Below are 17,170 nucleotides of genomic sequence, written 5' to 3'. Positions count from 1 at the left end.
TCTCATTATAGACTTCTTGGTGAGGGGATGGGGTTACACTTGGTGACATTCAAAGGACCACTCCTTCCACAAGCTAAATATATTTAATTTCAAAATACAAATATACTTCTTCCTTTATTTTTTAATAACTGTTGCAACCCACTTTAATTTTACATACTTTGGCCTTTTCAAGTTCCACATAAATAGGAATTTTTAAAGTTCCTCATAATAGGAGGACAAATTAGGAATAAAATTTGCTGAGATGCCTTTGAGACATGTTAATTCTTATTTCTATGCTAAGAGCTCTTATATGAGGCAGCAGCATTTGTTTAGTCAGAATGGCTTCACTGGTCACTGTTCACTGCATTTGCAGATTAGCTAGAAGGTCCTATGCTTCTTTTTGAATTACTGACTTTTGGGAAAAAGATGGTTCTCCTCTTAGATTTTATTCCTGCATCAGATGCCACTTGCTATAACTTCACAATTTTGTACACTTAGCAAACATTACGTATCAAAGGAAAATTATCTTGATTACTCTCACCTATCATTTTTCAACCACTTGTGAGGGAATTTCCATAAAATACTATAAAAATTCAGCTTAATGTCACTAATTATCTCATGTGGTACACATTCATTGGTTCAGTTCATAAGTAAAACTAAAGTAAAACCAGCTGATGCAGCATCACAACCCTACCAACGGGGTGTTCATCAGCCATCATTGCCAAGAATGTCACCCTCTCTTCCCTGCTGCAAACTGCTCTTACATTGTGCTAAGGCATTGAAAGGCCACATGAGCTATTCAAGCATCACTTCTGAGAGAAGATAAGCAACAGTATCCTAAATAACCCATTTCAAATGCCTCCAGTTTCAAGTTCATATTTTGACCTTTAATTAAAGCTCATCTTTAAGAAACAATTAGGTTTTGCTTGTCCTTGAGGTAGCAGTGAAGTATCTTGGTTATCCATAGCAGACTGACATAAAATCATTTTTTAGAAATACACTGCTGTAGTATATATTGTTATAAGTATTAAACCTCAAAATGCTCCACAAGTCAGAAACATAATTTCATTGCTCTTACTTCTTGCCAAATTTTGCAGTGTAAAAATAATCTAATTATTATTTCTAAGCACTTTGAATTAAAAGAGAAGTCAGCAAGAATATCTCAAGAATTTAACATGTTAAAATAAATGGAAGTCCTTTATTATATGTTGTAGTAGGCATTATGGAGAACAGATGTAGATGTTAATTATATCTTGGACATGAGAGTATTATCTGATGCCGTCTCATATCATGTAGTACTAAGTTCAACCTGAAGAACTGTTTGGGGTCAACCACTATCAAACAGATGCAGAACTGGTTTTAAATCATACTTCTAAAGTAATTGTCATCAGCTCACTGATAAATAGGAAGCTAAATGGAACTATGTTCCCAAGGAGCTTTCCACTGAAGTTCAACTTTGACTTTTCATAAATTTTCTAAATCACTTGGAGGAGGAAATAAAAAGGCGGCTTTGATAGGAACCTTACAACAATTGAAGATCATGGCAAGCTGAGAATAGCTGCAAGTATATTGGAGCATAGGAGCAGAAATTAATATTTAATCAGTAAATTGGAGACATTAAATAGGATCAGAACTGAATATTAACTTGGCACATTGGAGGCATTATCTGAAAAACATAAGATGGAATTCATTTGTGCAAAGCACTATGTGGGAACAAATAACTGCAAAAGCGTACAGATGGTTAAGGAACAGGCCTTTGATAAAGGGTCAGGAGTTTCACACGAATCACACACTAAGCATGAGCAATAGCACCATGTTGTTGACAAAAAATCACAGAGCAGGATATTCAAACAGATTTTTAGACAGAATGACATGTAAGTAGTCCTGCCCTCTACACTAGAATTGTCAGTTTTTAACCAGAACATACCCAGATCTGACCACAGGCCTGCAGGTACAGACAGACATGCTGGAAAGAGTCAGGAGAGCAATGGAAATAGTTGTCTAGGGACTTCTGAAAAAAGCTTGCAAGGATTGTGGCTCTTTAGACTTGCAGCAATTTTCAAGCATATAAATGAATGCTGTAGAGAAGAATAGTGTAGAAATAAGAATAAGGGGAACAGTATTCTATTGTGTTCATGGAGGAAAGATCAAGGAAGTAATGAGCTTAAATTGTACTACAGGTAACCAGGGAAGCACCTAAATATAGCTGATCCAACTTTGTCATAGAAGGATTGACATGCCATCTGACTAGATGTCCTGTATTCTTTATTATGTTGGCAAACCTTTTATTTGTCAGAGTTAAGTTTTTTGAAAGCTCTTTTCTCAACACGATGGGAGTTCAGTGAAAATAAAATTGGAGCACTTCTGTTTTCATTTAAAAGTAAAGGCTCCTGCTGTGCGAGATCAGGAATAATAATTTCTAAACTTATAGGCATCAGATATGATTCACAAAACTGAATTCTTGGTCATAAAGGGAAAACAGTGTCATGATGTACTATTGTGAATGCAGCGCTTCAGTTCTGGAAAGGATACGTCATAGTTCTCCCATTTACAAGATGCATTGTCATTATTATCAGTCGTTCTTGTGAATCAGTGGTAGGACTCTGCTTATTTGAATACCCAGAATTCCATTGTTATTGCACAAACCCTCTCGATCTGGTTTGACCAGAAAAATTTATATGTTTCATTTTTACCAGAAAGATTATCACCTGTTTTCTTTTTTTTTTTTTTTAATGTTCTTTTGCGTTGAAAAATTAAGTAGACACAGTTTCAGTGAGCATGTTACAAATTTGAGAGGACATGATGAATGTGTAGCATAATGGCTCTTCCCAGGAAAGTTCTTAGTAGAAGGAAACATGGCAATGTGTGTCCTTGGCCTCTGCCAGAGTAGCTAACCAAAGAAATAGTATTATGGGTGCAAGAAATTGGGGTCAGGCACAGCATGCTCATTTATTCATTTCCACCTGTTCGGTATCTTCTGGGATACCACAATAGTTAAAGGGGTACTTTTTCCATATAGTACCTTTATTTCACATTGAAGTGTGAGCCAAGGCTATTATCTTCTACTGGAAATAAAAACAGAACTTCAGGGAAAACTCTCACGTAGGGGATAATGTCCAAAATAGTCATATATTTGTATGTGTTTGTATATGCATGTGTCAGAGACAGTGAGGGAAATGGTCTGTGAGTTACGTCCATACGGCTGGCAAAAAAAAAGGAAAAGATGACAATCAGATGAGGTTTTTATGTCTTAAGATGAACTACCAAAATAACTGAGCATCAGTTAAATTGTCACTATTGCCTCAATTAAGAGGATACTCCTCCCAAATTTGTTTCCATGTACTGACTGCTTGGATTGTGACATCAAAAGATTCTATTAAAATTAATTAGAAGTATATTTTGTCTCATATGGGAGTATAGAAAGCATGTATTCTTAGCAAAACTAAGGCTTGTCAACCAAGCTAGAGTCTGTCAGCAATTTTTTAGCCATATAATTAGAAAAAGTGCATAAGTGAAAAATGATGAATGGATGCTACATTCATTATTGAAATCTAACTGCCTTTGGGCAAGTAGGAAAAGACATACACACACAATTTGCCAGCACACTGGTCTTCAATAGTATACTTACAGAATCCTAATATGTCTCCAGGCAAGCATGCATAAATTAATGTGGAAGTGTAGCATAATGTTAATAAACATTAAGCCTACTGCTCCTGTTGAAAGGCCAGTACAGTCATGCCTGTGAGTCCAAACTTTATCAAGGGAAATAATCAAGATAATTCAATATCATAGGTTCTTTCTATGAGGAAGTATCAGTGCTTTTCCTGTTTGTGTGTGTTCTTGTGTTGCATACAAGAGCAAAGTTTTGTTGACTGTCAAACAAACTCTAGCAGTCAAATCCTCTGAGTTTTTGTGGACATCTCTGGACCACTGCCAGATCCCTTATTCTGAATGAAATGAGCTGCTTCAGGCTCTTCCTAGTGGAGAAGCCTGAACCTCAAAAGATTCCAGAGAGTAGAGGAGATCAGAGATTATCACTAACTAGCTGAAGTGTACAAAATCCAGAAGCAACGCTGAAGAAGACAGTCCCCAGGCACACAGGGAAGCTGTACTTCCCCAAATAAGCCGTTTATTTATCTGTTATGCACCTTGCATTTATTGGTTGGTCACATTTTAACCAGCTGCTGTTACAACAAAACTAATGAGTTGTGGTCACTTAAGTTCTCACTCACTTTGTCATTTGTCATGGTGTATCATTCAGGAGCAAGCCTGTAAGTCAGAAGGGTTTCTTCAGGTTTCATGGTATGTAGTTTGGGTACAAGAATACCAAAAAAGATTGAAGAAAGCAGAAACAAGTGTACTGATGATGGTATATTCAAAATGGACCTATTGTTTGGAATGTCCTTATTTACCTTTCCTCCTCCTCCTTACCTTTCCACCCTGTTGCATCAAACCCCAGGGTGCAATGTCTCTATCACTGAAAGCGTGAAGTCCTGAGGTTTCTAGAGAGAGGCATCCCAATTTTTTTCTGAAGAAAATGAGAATGTTGGTTTCAGTTTCCAAAACTTTTTCATAGGGAATTTAAGCTGCTGGTAGAAATTGTGTTCATAGTCTGCTGAAGATTGAGGTCTTGGCCTGATTTTCTATCTTTCTCTACTATTTTCAACATCCAAGTGTCATGTAGCAGTACCCTGGTTTAGAGTTCAGCTGAAAATGGGACTTCTGTAGACAGAGGTAAACTCTCTGGATTAGAGAATTCTGAAGGTATGGTTCCTTTTTTTGAAAATAAAGGCAATTTTGATTGAGATTGTCTTTGGTGTCCTCAGGTCTGAATGTGAAAGAGCATATGGCTGCACTAATTGTACGGTTCATTATGCAGTGGCTTTCACAGTGTAAGAGGATGGACTCGGGGGATCCTGCAAATGCCTGATTTTTCAGATGTGTTAATTACTATCAGATCCCATTGATTGCAATCAGTTGTTTGGAACTTCTAAAAGAAAAAGGAGGTCCAAAATTATTCAAAAATATGATTTCAAAAGCATAAGAAGAGGCACTGTACTGAAGAGATGAAAATATATGTGGGAACAAGATATAGATAAATACAGATATAAACCTGCCCAATCAATTATCATATTAATTTGTGTGTGGTCTGTGCTGGATGTTACAGGGCGAGAACAGTGATTTATATAATGATCACTGTTGGTATGTATTTGAGACATTTGAGCTATGTTATCTTTAATAATACATTTATTTTCTTGAATTAAATTTTAATTATAGAGAAACTTGTAACCATTAATCATTTTCTAAATAATTTCTTACAAATTCAGCCTTTTAAGGTATATGTTAAGATGGATTTTAACCTACAACATGCATAAAACCTGATAACTTTACAGAAAATAAACTTATTTGAATATACCAATACTTTGTAAGGTATGTACATTCCCAAAACTATTATAAAAGCTGCAAATTTAACCAGCTCAAGAGGAGAACTTAAATTTGAATGAATATGAAGGCACATATGAAAGTTTATATATAGCTGGAGCAAATGTCATATCTTATTTTAGGAGCTAGTGGCTTAGCACCTTCCAAACTAAATTGGTTATGCTTTTTTACCACCTTCTTCACCTGATATAGAATCTCTTTTTTATTATTTGGTATTCCTTATTTGTCTTTAAGTTAAGTTGATATTCTTTTTTTAAGGAGATGTGTACTATCATTTGAAACAAACTAGTACACTGGTAAACAAGCAAAAGAGAGCAAACACATTCCCACCTCAGTGATTTTATTCTGTAATGATTTTGTGTAGTACATATTGACTACTCATACTGGTTTCAAAATGACATTTTGGAATGCATTTCTTCTTGTTCAGTCTGCAGATGTTCCCTACACCAGATGCACAACTTGAAAAATACTAACAACTAAAAATACACAAACTGTCAGCTTTGTTTTTACTGAAACTGTAACTTCAAGTAAGACAGATTTGTATTTAAACGCAATGCGAGAAATCTCAACTATTCATAAAGACTGATGGCAATCTCATCAAAAGGTGCAAATAATCACATTACAGAGGCATAATTTGAGTCCAAGGTGGGGTAACATAGTTGCTGTATAGCTAACAATGCTGACATCGATTTTGGAAAATAAAATAATAAAAAATAAAAGGCATGCTTATTAAAATAACTGATTAATATTTTCTTCTCTGTATAAAAATCTCAAAAATAGCTCTTCCTTTGTGCTTACACATTTAAGGTCTCTTAGCTGTAATTTTTTTTCACCTGACCTTGCAGAAAATGTTTGTCTTAGTATACTAAATAAACCTTGAAAGTAAAGGGATTGAAAATAAACCTTTAAAAATGGCAAGTAATGACGCTTCCTTTCCACTTAGTTCAATGTTAATTATACTTGTCAAGAAGGCAGCAAAAATAAGCAGCGAGGAATTTGACAGATCGGTGGCAACCACACAGACTGTGCACCTCCAGCACTTCCCATTTGTCAAAGTTGCACCCATTGATAACGTCAGAATGAGGACAGTATTTCAGAAGGCTCATTTTTTATCACACACATAATAAATAAAGAAGAAAATAATATGCTGGAAACTGTAATAGAGACAGTTTGACAAACTGTCAGATTTTATTTTTCTGGAATAGTTATGAAATGATGTATCTGAAGCAAAGATCAACATTTCGTGACACTGTTCCTGCTCATTTTTTTAATGTAAATGTGTTCCTATTAATTTCAGTGTGGGTGTGCACATATAGAAAGTGAGACTAATGCAGGAAGGAACTCAGGTTAAAAACAAAGACAGTTTCAGGGAATAACTTGGATAGAAGTACAGCTTTCTAAGTGCAGACTTTAAAACTCCTACCTCTCTGCAGATTCATCTGAATTTTCTTCTGTGATCATCTGCAACTCCTGTGTGGTTTTACTTGAATCTTCTTTGACACAGTTTTCCTCTGTGCTTGTTTTTGGAATATCCTCATATGATCGAAGCTGTTCAATGAGATGTTGCTGATGCCAGGTTTGAATAGATCGGTGATGCACTGGGGTTGGACCTGGCACGGGGGCTAGTATGTTGTGGTGGACAGGACTGCTGTTTTTCTTCAGCCCATTTCTGTCCCGAGAGTGGTTCTTCAACCTGTTCTGAATCGGTGTCCCTCTGTGCTCATATCCTTCCTGCTGATGGCAGCCCCCCGTGCCTGTGGAGCCTTGCGAGGGGTGACTGAACCACCTCCAGCGGAGCCTCAGGATCTGCTTCACATCAAACTCTTTCTTTCCAGATACTGACATTTTTTTCAGGGAAAAGAAAAAAAAAAAGAAAAAAAGCCTATTCTTTTAGAAAGGAAACGGATTCTTTGTTATCTCTTGTGTTTCAACTCCTCTTCTTAAGAAAAGACAACAAAAGAACAAATACCGGTAGCTCTCTCCCTCTCTCTTCTGATTAATATACTGCAAGCTCTTCAAGCCGATGCTAAGCTGCTGCTAACTGTATAGGTGGGAATCCATACTGACAGGATGATGAGGTCAGACCTTAAACAAGTAAATCAGCTTAGCACAGGAAAGCAGCAACCATAACACTACCCAGCTGCTAGGCTTACACTCTCACAGTACTATAGCACAGCTCTCTAATATATAACCTAGCCTCACATGATCCTAAGGGATCCGAAGCTGCAACTTAAGATGCAGGAAAGCACATACAAATAAAGTGACAAGACTTTTATCTCACAGGGTTTTCCATCAAGCTTGCTAATAAGCAATGCTGCATTTCACAGAAGATATATAAAGTCTTTATAGTCGTCTTACGCAGATTCTTGCTAACGATTCACTGTGAAACTATCCTGTTTCCTTAAGGGGTTTGCATTTGTTTATCTTGCTGGGTAAAATTCCTACAAATGGCCTCAGTGTGGTAGCACTTACCTAAAGGAAAAAGGCAGCATTTGAATACATTGTGAAGAACTGTATGTATTTTCTCACCTACAGTTAGATTTCTGGATAAAATTAGAGGGGTATGAGAACAGAGGGAGGGAGCTCATGAAAATCAGAGATGTGCTCCTTCAGTGACTGTATCTGTGGAAAACACACTGTTTCCTGGCTGAGTGCCTGTGTAAACACCCTTTGCCATCCTGCTCTTAATTTCTCACGGACCCTGAAATGAGTGTGGGGTTTTTATGCGGTTTGGTTTTTTTGGAGGGTGGGGGGGTTGGGTTTTGGTTTTTTTGGTTTGCTTTTTTTGTTTTGCTTAGTTTTTTGTTTGTTTTTTCAGAAAACACCTTTCTGTTGCTAGTGTGCACAGTGACGTGTTCTCAGCAAATTTAATAGGTGATGTATATTCATTCCCATACATTTGTTAATAGCAGGGCTGTGAGAAGTACTCCCTGTGTGTTTTAAAATAATGTACACAGAATATTTTCATATACAAACTGAAAAGAATTAAAAGGAGTTAATTATTTTTTCTTGTGTTATACTCTGCACAGTTTGCTGATGATGGCCTGTGCAAGATGTTTTCACAGTTTAATGATGACCTTTTATAACAATCTGACATTTTCTGGAGACACAAATAGTTCAGGTACTTTTTTCTTGCATTGCAACTATATAATATTTAATTTAAGGTTTCTCTTCAATTTCAGCCTACACATCTATGGGTGTTATTCTGTTCAATTTTATAAAAGTAATAAGACCTATTGGTATGTATGTCTATTCCTCAGCATTTACATGGCCGTCCAAGATCTGTTTTAAGAGGGAGTATCTATATACCAAGTTAGTATAATTATGTATGATAAAATCTTGTTGAGGTGGACAGAGAACATGGTTTCTTGCCGCTATCTTAATCAGGTCATTAAGCTACCTCAGCAGCTTGGTCAGTTCCTCTTAGCAACAGCTCAAATACATTTAATCCATATTTTTTCACAGTGTCACGAATCTTCTGTGGGTTTCCTTTCCTTAAATCCGTTTTGCAGAAGTCATCCTTTTCTCCAAGATATCACCAAAAGCACATTCCTTGAATTTTACTTGAGAAGGTACAAACAGTACTTCTGTTTGTTAATAACTCCATTTCCTATTAACTCAGTACATGTCTTGGCAGATGAAATGTGTCTACCCAGATTTAAAACAGTAAAACTGGACAATGCTGAAGAGACTGTCTTGCTCAAAAAGTCAGCTTGGGTCAACACAGGGTATGTGTCAAGTAGGCCATAAGTAGATTATTTTTCACACAGCTTGTTACCATTCTGGCTAAAATGTCAGTGTGCTGTACTAGGACAGCATATGTGATTTGATAAACCAAAACTGCAGGCCTGAAATTGTTAGAATAAGGTATGTGGCATAAAGCTGCACCACATTTATACATATACATGCCACATACTTGCTTTCAGTCAATTAAATCTGTCTTCTGGTGAGAGAACTAAATTCCTTTGAAACTGATATGATATATTACTTCCTGATGATTTCTTGATAAATAATCTATTTTTAGGTATGTGTCTGGCTGGGTTCAAAATTCAAAATGTGAAAAGAAACAAGTTTTCTGTTATTATTGTTCCTAATTTGTTTGGACTTATTTAGATAAATAGCCACCATAACAGCATTATTTTTGCTTCCCACGCCTGGAAATCTCCAAAGAACAGGATTTTCTAGGGCTACAGCAAGTGTAGCCAGGGCCACTAAGAGGGTCAGGCAGCTGGAGCATATGACGGATGGGGGAAGGCTGCTAGAATATGATTTGTTCAACCTTATGAAGAAAAGGCTCAGGGGCATCTTATTGCTGCCCTCAGGTACCTTGTAGGAGCGGATACAGAGTAGACAGAGGCAGGCTATTTTAGGGATACCTAGTGACAGGATTAGAGACAACAGACTCACATTGGTGCATGGAAAAACTCTTCTGCCTATGAGGGTCATCAGGCAGGTGGGAAGAGGTTGCCAAGTAAAGTGAGATCCCAGTTGCACTTTGTAACTGCTCTAGCTGGACTTGCTTTGAGCAAGTGGTCAGACAAGATGAGCTCCAGAGGTCCCTTCCAGCCTGTTCTGTGACTGTGTGACATGCTAGGGAGCACTGGAGATGTTCATCTAGTGTTTATTTAGATGTTTATCTAGTAGCTACTGTAGTAAACCTAAACAGTAAAACTAATGTGGTGGTTAGTTATGAAGAAGAGATACATTTCTAGAAACCTCAACTCCAGTTTGGGAGCAAAACAGCTGAAAGTTTCTGCCTGCAGTTGTGGAGGATTCCCAATTCTTTACCTCACAGGAGGCTTGCTAGTAGTTTGAAGAAAAAGAAGTCTTTATTCCCTGATAAACCTCTATTCAGTTCACTGGGTATGAGATTTTGAGGAAGATCTCTGACCAGGTCAGGAAATCACACTAAATATGATGGTAGACTGACATCTAGCAGGAAATTGGGCATAATGTTAAAAGGTTTCTATAAACATGCTGAGATTCCAGATAATTTGTAGGATATATATTCATAGTAAGAGTCTAAATAGGTGTTTATACTAATCTTTAAATTACAAGTGTAAATACTTACTACAACTTTTGAATTAGTAAACTGTAACATTATTTTTGTCAGAAACTACCTATAAGAAGAAATTGAGAATTTTCTTTCTGTCACAAACCATGTTTTAAAGAGGCATCAAAACTTACTTCTAGCTTCTGCTGCCACCCATGTTCCTCTGCAGCCAAAACACCTCATAGAAAGGAGTTTTGTAATGAATTTCAAAATGTCTGAGTTTCCTAGTTAATACCTTAGTAATTTATTTATTTATTTTAGAAGTCTAGCAAGTGGAATATATTCATGCAATTATTTAAGTTTATTCTTCTCTCAAAAGCAACATCAAAAATTATTTCTTACTCTTTTTCTGTTTGCCCTGAGCTGCTAATACAGTGCATGCATGAAAAGCCTATTAGGAAAATACCTCTGTTCCCACAAGCCTAGCAGAGAATAATAAAAAGGAATCATCTAACTTTCTAGTAGAGTAATTAAGAAAAGATACTATTTGCATTCTATGAAGCCAGGAGTATTGCAAGGACTGGGTTACTAGCAAGAGCTAATGAAGTAGATCCTTGCTGGGTGCAGGGCAGACCAGAAAAATTGGATTTTTTTATTGGATAAAGGTAAGGATAGCTTTGGACCAGAGGTCCTCAATGCCAAGCAAAATAGGAAAAATCTGGGTATGCTGAATGAGACAATCAAAAAAGCAAGCTAAGCACAGAAAGTTAAGAATGTTTTCTCATATTTTTTGAGATATTTGATGCCTATTCTGGCATTACATTTTTCAGAAAATCATTTACAAGCTCCTATCAATACTGTATACTCTGCTGTGCTTGCATTTGGGGAAAACGTGTAAGATCTATGTATGTACAGACTGTTTAAAAATCCTGTATGCTGTCTACAGAAACACTGTGTTCTACAGGGTCTTCATAGTTGTGTACTCAGCCTGTGTATTTACACTGCATGTGAGGCCAGATAAAGAGAAGGAGTTGAATATTTTTATTACAGTATTTTGAAAACAGTGCTTCATGAGAACTCCCATTAGTTCGTTTTTTGTGAAAGAGATGTTCCAGGAAACATCTGCATAGCACAGCACCAGCATGAGCAGAAGTCAAAGTTAAATGGAAAGGAACATGGCAAAAAAACCAAATAGCTATATTTAAAATCTGCAGGAAAGTTCAACTTTCTTTTAAAACAAAACTTTGTATCCCAGGAAATGCAAATGAGTTTAGGACAATCAGTTACTTTAGATACTTCTTACTAAAGGAGACAGTGAAATGATCCACTTAAGGGGAAGTGTTAACAAATTTAGATGCAATTGCTTCCTCAAATAACTGGAAACTGTACTACAACCCACCTACAAATTAGTATGCCAAAATTGGAAAAAATCACATTATTTCTACAAGATCCAAGGAAATAGAATGTGAGAGCTAAGCATGGTTTAAGTCTGATTAAGTTCTTGCTAAACAGGAAGAACATTGTCACCCTCAAAATTAAACCAGAGTATCAGAGTGAAATAAGAAATAGCAAATATCCACCCCGCAGATGACTGGGAAGGATCCCCCTTGAACAAGGACCTGAAAGCGATGATGTTAGTGCAGCAAACGTAAGCTCAAACACGACTTGAAAAGAAACTGTTACAGGTCAAGAACAAGATATAAGAGAATGGCAAAAATGTGGGTAAATGCAAAGAACTATGAAATATTTCATACTGATTTTTATGGTATTTAGTAAATTTTGAGATTTTTTTTCTTGATTTTTCAAACTGTTGTGCTCAAAAGCCAATTGTTACGGTACTTATTTAATTATCTGCTGGTAAAATCAAGGACCACAATACCACATCGTGAAATGGAAGAGGCAGAAAAACAATAATAATAATGCATTTATTGAGAGTGTTCTGCTGCTGTAAACAAAAATATTAAATCAGTTGCCCAAGCTAACAAGCCATTTTAACCCACCAAAATATACCTGTTATTTGCTATCAGGGACTGAGGCAGATGAGAGAGAAAAGATAATTGCCGACAGGTTTGAATAAAGGTGAAAAAGGGTTAGGGTGAGGATTTTCCAAAATTACTACTTATTCTGGATACTTTATTTGAGAGATCTGAGAAGCAGAAATATAGCACTTTCCAAAGCACAGTTATTAAGTGCTGTTGTATTGAACAGATAAATACACTTTTCAGTTTAGAGAATCTTGTCTAACTTTCACCTTTTCCCTTCAGGTTGACTGTGGACCAGATGAGCTCCAGAGGTCCTGCCAACCTCCACCATTCTGTGAGTCTGGGATTCTTATCCTGTCCAACACTAACAAAGAATATGGTCCTGTAAACATGCTGCCAGTTTGCAGCATCCATCTTTTCATTCTGCAAGTCAGTGGTGCAGCTGTAACACAGCCCTTCTGCAAACACACTTCCCTTCTGCTGAAACAGTGACTGTTCTAAATCTCTGCCAGCTGCTATGAGAGTTGGAATGAGGTATGCTGGGGGCGGTTTTCCTCAGCTTCTTCCTGGGCTACTTATGAAGTCTGTTGACTTTCTTGATGTAGCACATGTATAAACTCATGGAATTTTTATGACAAGAAATTATATATAACTATTCCTCTTATAAAAGTCTGCCCCTTATGAAGAGTAACACTCCCAACTATCAAGAGGGATTAGCAGAGCCAGGAAAAGGCAGTCTGTAATTATGCATGTACAAATGGTGCTTGGCGTACTGTTGTATGAGAGAAATCTAATAGGTGTGTTTTGACTTTCTAAGAGCCCATTTCTATGAAAGCATTTTTCCAAGTGGGTTAAACAATCAACTTGGGTCTTAAAATAGCTTTAAATATGTTCAAGATAACAAAATCCGTATGAAGTGTCCAAAGTGAAATTTCAAACTTAACGTCGGTTTTGTTTTGAGAGAAAAAATTGCATTTCTAGGGAATAGTTTATTCTGCATGTCTCAGAACCCGGTATTTTACTGTATGACTTCATAAAAATGCCTGTTGCTCTGTTTTTGACCTTTACTAATAAGTGTGAGCAAAACTATGTAGTCTGCAGAGATACTAGCCTGAATTTAATTATTTAATGGTATTATCTCGCTGGTTAGGTCTTCGCTTCTAAGTTCTGCCAGGTATTTAAATAAATTGTATTATTTTACTGATGTTTGTTCATAGGAAACATGACTTAGACCCAGATATGGCCTAAAATTGGAAAAACTATTCGAAACATAGAAGAGATATTTATCCAAAATCAAAACAATTGAATACAGAACTAATAATTGTGTTTGTAATAAAAAAAAATAAACTGGATTTCAAAGGAGAAAGAGAAGACTTCACAGGGAAATAATTTTTTTTTTACAGTCAGTTTCCTATTGCCAATAAGTATGGTCATTTACCGGCTAAGAAGGCATTGACATATATGCCATTACTAATCAGTGGGAAACTCATATATAAAAATGACATGTCCCATTTGTGGCTTTAAGATTAACAACACACTAATCAATCTATCACTTCATGGACAACTGATACAAACTATATAGACTGAAGCTAATGTTCATAATGTGACTATATATATAAGCAAGCTCCTAAATTTACAAACAATGGGGTCTTGATAACCAACCTTTGTTATTATTAGCATAAAGCTGTTGCAAGTCACTGTGTGATATGCTGTGATGTAATCATACAGCTACTGCAAATAATAAGGATAAACTTTCAAGGATAAGAGGTAGTAAAAGTAATTCAGTTCAGTTCAGTAGCGATATAGTGACATAGTCTCTCTCCTTTTTAGTCAGAGGGTTCAATATATTTATTCTATCTTATTCTAATAGAATCAATCTTATATATGTAGAAGATCATAGATACATAACATGCACTATTCTAAATCCTTTGTCCCAGAAGATTTCAGACAAATAGCTTTATTCAGTTGATTCTCTCACTAGTTACTGCATGTTTCAGCATACCTTCTAGCATTAGTCTATTGGTAACAGGTTTCCTTTTTTGTAAGAACTCAGTGTGCTGAAAGTTCAGATCTTTAAGTTACAACACTTCTTTCTCAAACTTAATATTTCTTATTACAAACGTTGCCACAAGTTTGACTGTCTTAATGTAGTTTGTGTAGCATGTCTTGTTGCCTCTTCTGACCCCTAAAATAAATTGAATAAAACAAACCACCCCTGTCACTTTGGTAGTTAATAAGAACCCATAAAATAAATGTGTTGATATCACTAAACTCTCCATATAATATGCCACATGTATGCTGTGGTGTGAGAGGACAGCAAGCTTTTGTTTTCAGCGTAACTGATTTAGTATTTTATATGTTGTTTTCTGGGAACTGCACGAAGTAGCTGGAAAAACATCTTGTGTTTCAGAAATACAGGAAACAGCCCTCTTCCCCCATTAACTCCATAGCACACAAATGGCACATCTCCTAGCAATAAGTGCAAAGTTGAATCCTAATGTATCTACTGTCAAGCCAGAAAGGGTCTGTTGGTTTGGGGTTTGGGGGGTTGGTTTGATTTGGTTTGGATTTTATAATTATTTTATGTAGAGGTGTTTTTTTTTTATTATTCTTGAACTATACGACTAGTTCAAGTGTTTGAGAACAAATAATTTTCATTCTTCTCTCGCTAATGCTTAATTACCTTCTGCAAGATTTTTCTATAGCGTTTGAGGTAAGTTAAGCCTTTCTATAGAAAGTCAATCTGAAAAAGTCATTGTGAAGATGTATGTATTAATGAACTTGTCCCATATTGCAATAACTTTGAACACTAGGTAGGCAACTCTGATCTAAATACAGTTTGTCTTCATTACTGCTTATGTAAAATGCTGTTTCACAGGAAAAAAAAAGTACTAACCAAGCAATTGGAAATTTGGCTATATGCTCAGAAATACAAACTTGTATTTTTTAATTCCATTTTACTGAGAGGTTGCATTCTTCTTTTTGATAGTAGTGTTTCTAATTTACAAAAGCAGTTATTACAAATAGAAACTGAAGTAAATGCAAGAATTACTAGGATTTATTAGATGCCATCAAATCTACGTTGCTTACTATGTGAATTGGTATAGAACTTTTACTAATCATATGAATCAAAGGGAAAACAATTACCTACACAACATGATTGTGAAAATCTGGTGTCGAGAGCTATGGAGAAACTCAAAACAACAATATTTATAGTTTTTCTGTAAACTGGAATAGATTGTATCACAGAAAAGCATAGCCTTAGCTTTTTCTGCTATAGTATCATAGAACAATTCTGGTTGGAAGGGACCTTATGAGCCAGGTATAAGGTCAGAATAGGTTACTCAAGATTTTATCTACTTTTGTCTTGAAAACCTCTAGGACAGAGAAGTCAGAACACTTCCATGAAACATGTTCCAAAGCTTGATTCTCCTAATAGTAAAAAAGTTTTTCTCATAACTGATCTGAACCTCCCATGTTTTGATTTATACCCACTTCCTGATATCTTTCCTACTACTAACAGACTCTGTGAAGAGCCTAGCTCATTCTTCTTGATAACCTTCCTGTTCGGCCTGGGAAGCTACTCAAACTGTCACTTCTCCAGGCTGAACAAGCTGGGTTCCCTCAGCCTTTACTCTTTGGGCAAGTGTTTTAGCCCCTAAACATCTTGGTGACCCTCTGCTGAACTCACTTGTTTATCAGTGCAGGGGTATGCAAGCTTGACTGTATTCCATGTGTGGCCTAATGAGTGTTGACTAAAACATGACCACTACTTGCCCAGTAAGTAGTAGATGATAGATGCAACTTGCACTTATTACATATAGCTACTATATCAAAACAAGCATTGATTCTTAGCATATGATAACATGTATTGTGTAACTGTTGAAGGATCATGAATAGTTATGTTCATGTAGAAAATACTTGAATTTTTTGTTTATTCACTGATAATAACAACCCTTAGTTCTCCACTAATTATTATCATTGGATATTAAAGAGTATGGAAGGATCTGGCATACCCTCAACAAAACCTAGTATTCAGATTTGACACTTGTCAGCATAGGTCTGCATCATATGCCATCTCAAAGCCTTGACACAATAAGGACTTGCGCCCAAGGTCAGTCTTCTCTGGTAAGTTTTAAAATGTGACTCTTGTTCGTTGTCTCTTAAAAAGCAATAAATGCAGACTAAAATTTCAAGAGAGGGAGGCCCTTGAGGCAGTTATATTTCTGTGTATTGTAGAATGTAATGATTCTTAGACGTATTAAGTTTTTAATCCCAGAACTGTCTTCTGAGGCTCATGAAAGGCACTTTGTCAATGAAAAATCCTTACAACATGTGGCCATGCATCTCTTCCAAATCATTAACATCAAAGGTTACGGAGCTCTTTTATTTATTCATGGCAAAGTGGCCTGACTTGGGGCAGGTGCTAAGAGATGTTTAAGGCAGTCACTTCAAGTCTTTGTCCTTAATGACTTCTCTAGCTTCCAGTCCATTTATTGATTCAAACATGGAAACACACTCATATTCACACATGCTGGCTTGTTGTATGTGAAAGTGTGGAAACAGGCATTCTGGTTTACCATCTGGTTTACCTTCAGATTAACACAGGGAAACATGCAATTTTTTTTTTTCTAAGTAAGGCAAGTAAGCGTGAGGCTGTTACTGTTGGGTTTTGTAGCATAATAATCCATCAAACTTTTTCCTAAGTTCAGTTTCTTTCCCAGTTGTCATGAGTTTTCCTACCATTTTTCACAGACGTTTGATCTGTCATTTG

General features: G+C 36.3%; 1 protein-coding gene and 1 long non-coding RNA gene across 2 annotated transcripts in view; one reads left to right on the top strand and one right to left on the bottom strand.

The window, feature by feature from the left end:
- KLHL4 (kelch like family member 4) overlaps nucleotides 1-7,670 on the bottom strand; it is a 45,736-nt gene extending 38,066 nt beyond the window's left edge. Inside the window, exon 1 of the mRNA XM_057425156.1 lies at nucleotides 6,845-7,670. Coding sequence (XP_057281139.1) covers nucleotides 6,845-7,266 — 422 coding nt within the window. The 5' untranslated portion in view covers nucleotides 7,267-7,670. The remainder of the gene's footprint in view (nucleotides 1-6,844) is intronic.
- Nucleotides 1-13,380, top strand: part of LOC130607767 (uncharacterized) — a 137,841-nt gene extending 124,461 nt beyond the window's left edge. The window contains exons 5-6 of the long non-coding RNA XR_008974333.1: nucleotides 8,451-8,542; nucleotides 12,679-13,380. This is a non-coding gene — a long non-coding RNA (uncharacterized LOC130607767). The remainder of the gene's footprint in view (nucleotides 1-8,450; nucleotides 8,543-12,678) is intronic.
- The last annotated feature ends 3,790 nt before the right edge of the window (nucleotides 13,381-17,170 follow it).

This window comes from Pezoporus wallicus, unplaced genomic scaffold (assembly GCF_028554395.1).
Source record: "Pezoporus wallicus isolate ANWC-B61680 ecotype Strahan unplaced genomic scaffold, APGP_CSIRO_Pwel_v1 scaffold_6445, whole genome shotgun sequence".
In the NCBI taxonomy this organism is placed as follows: Eukaryota; Metazoa; Chordata; class Aves; order Psittaciformes; family Psittacidae; genus Pezoporus; species Pezoporus wallicus.
This window is presented reverse-complemented; position numbering and strand designations above follow the sequence as displayed.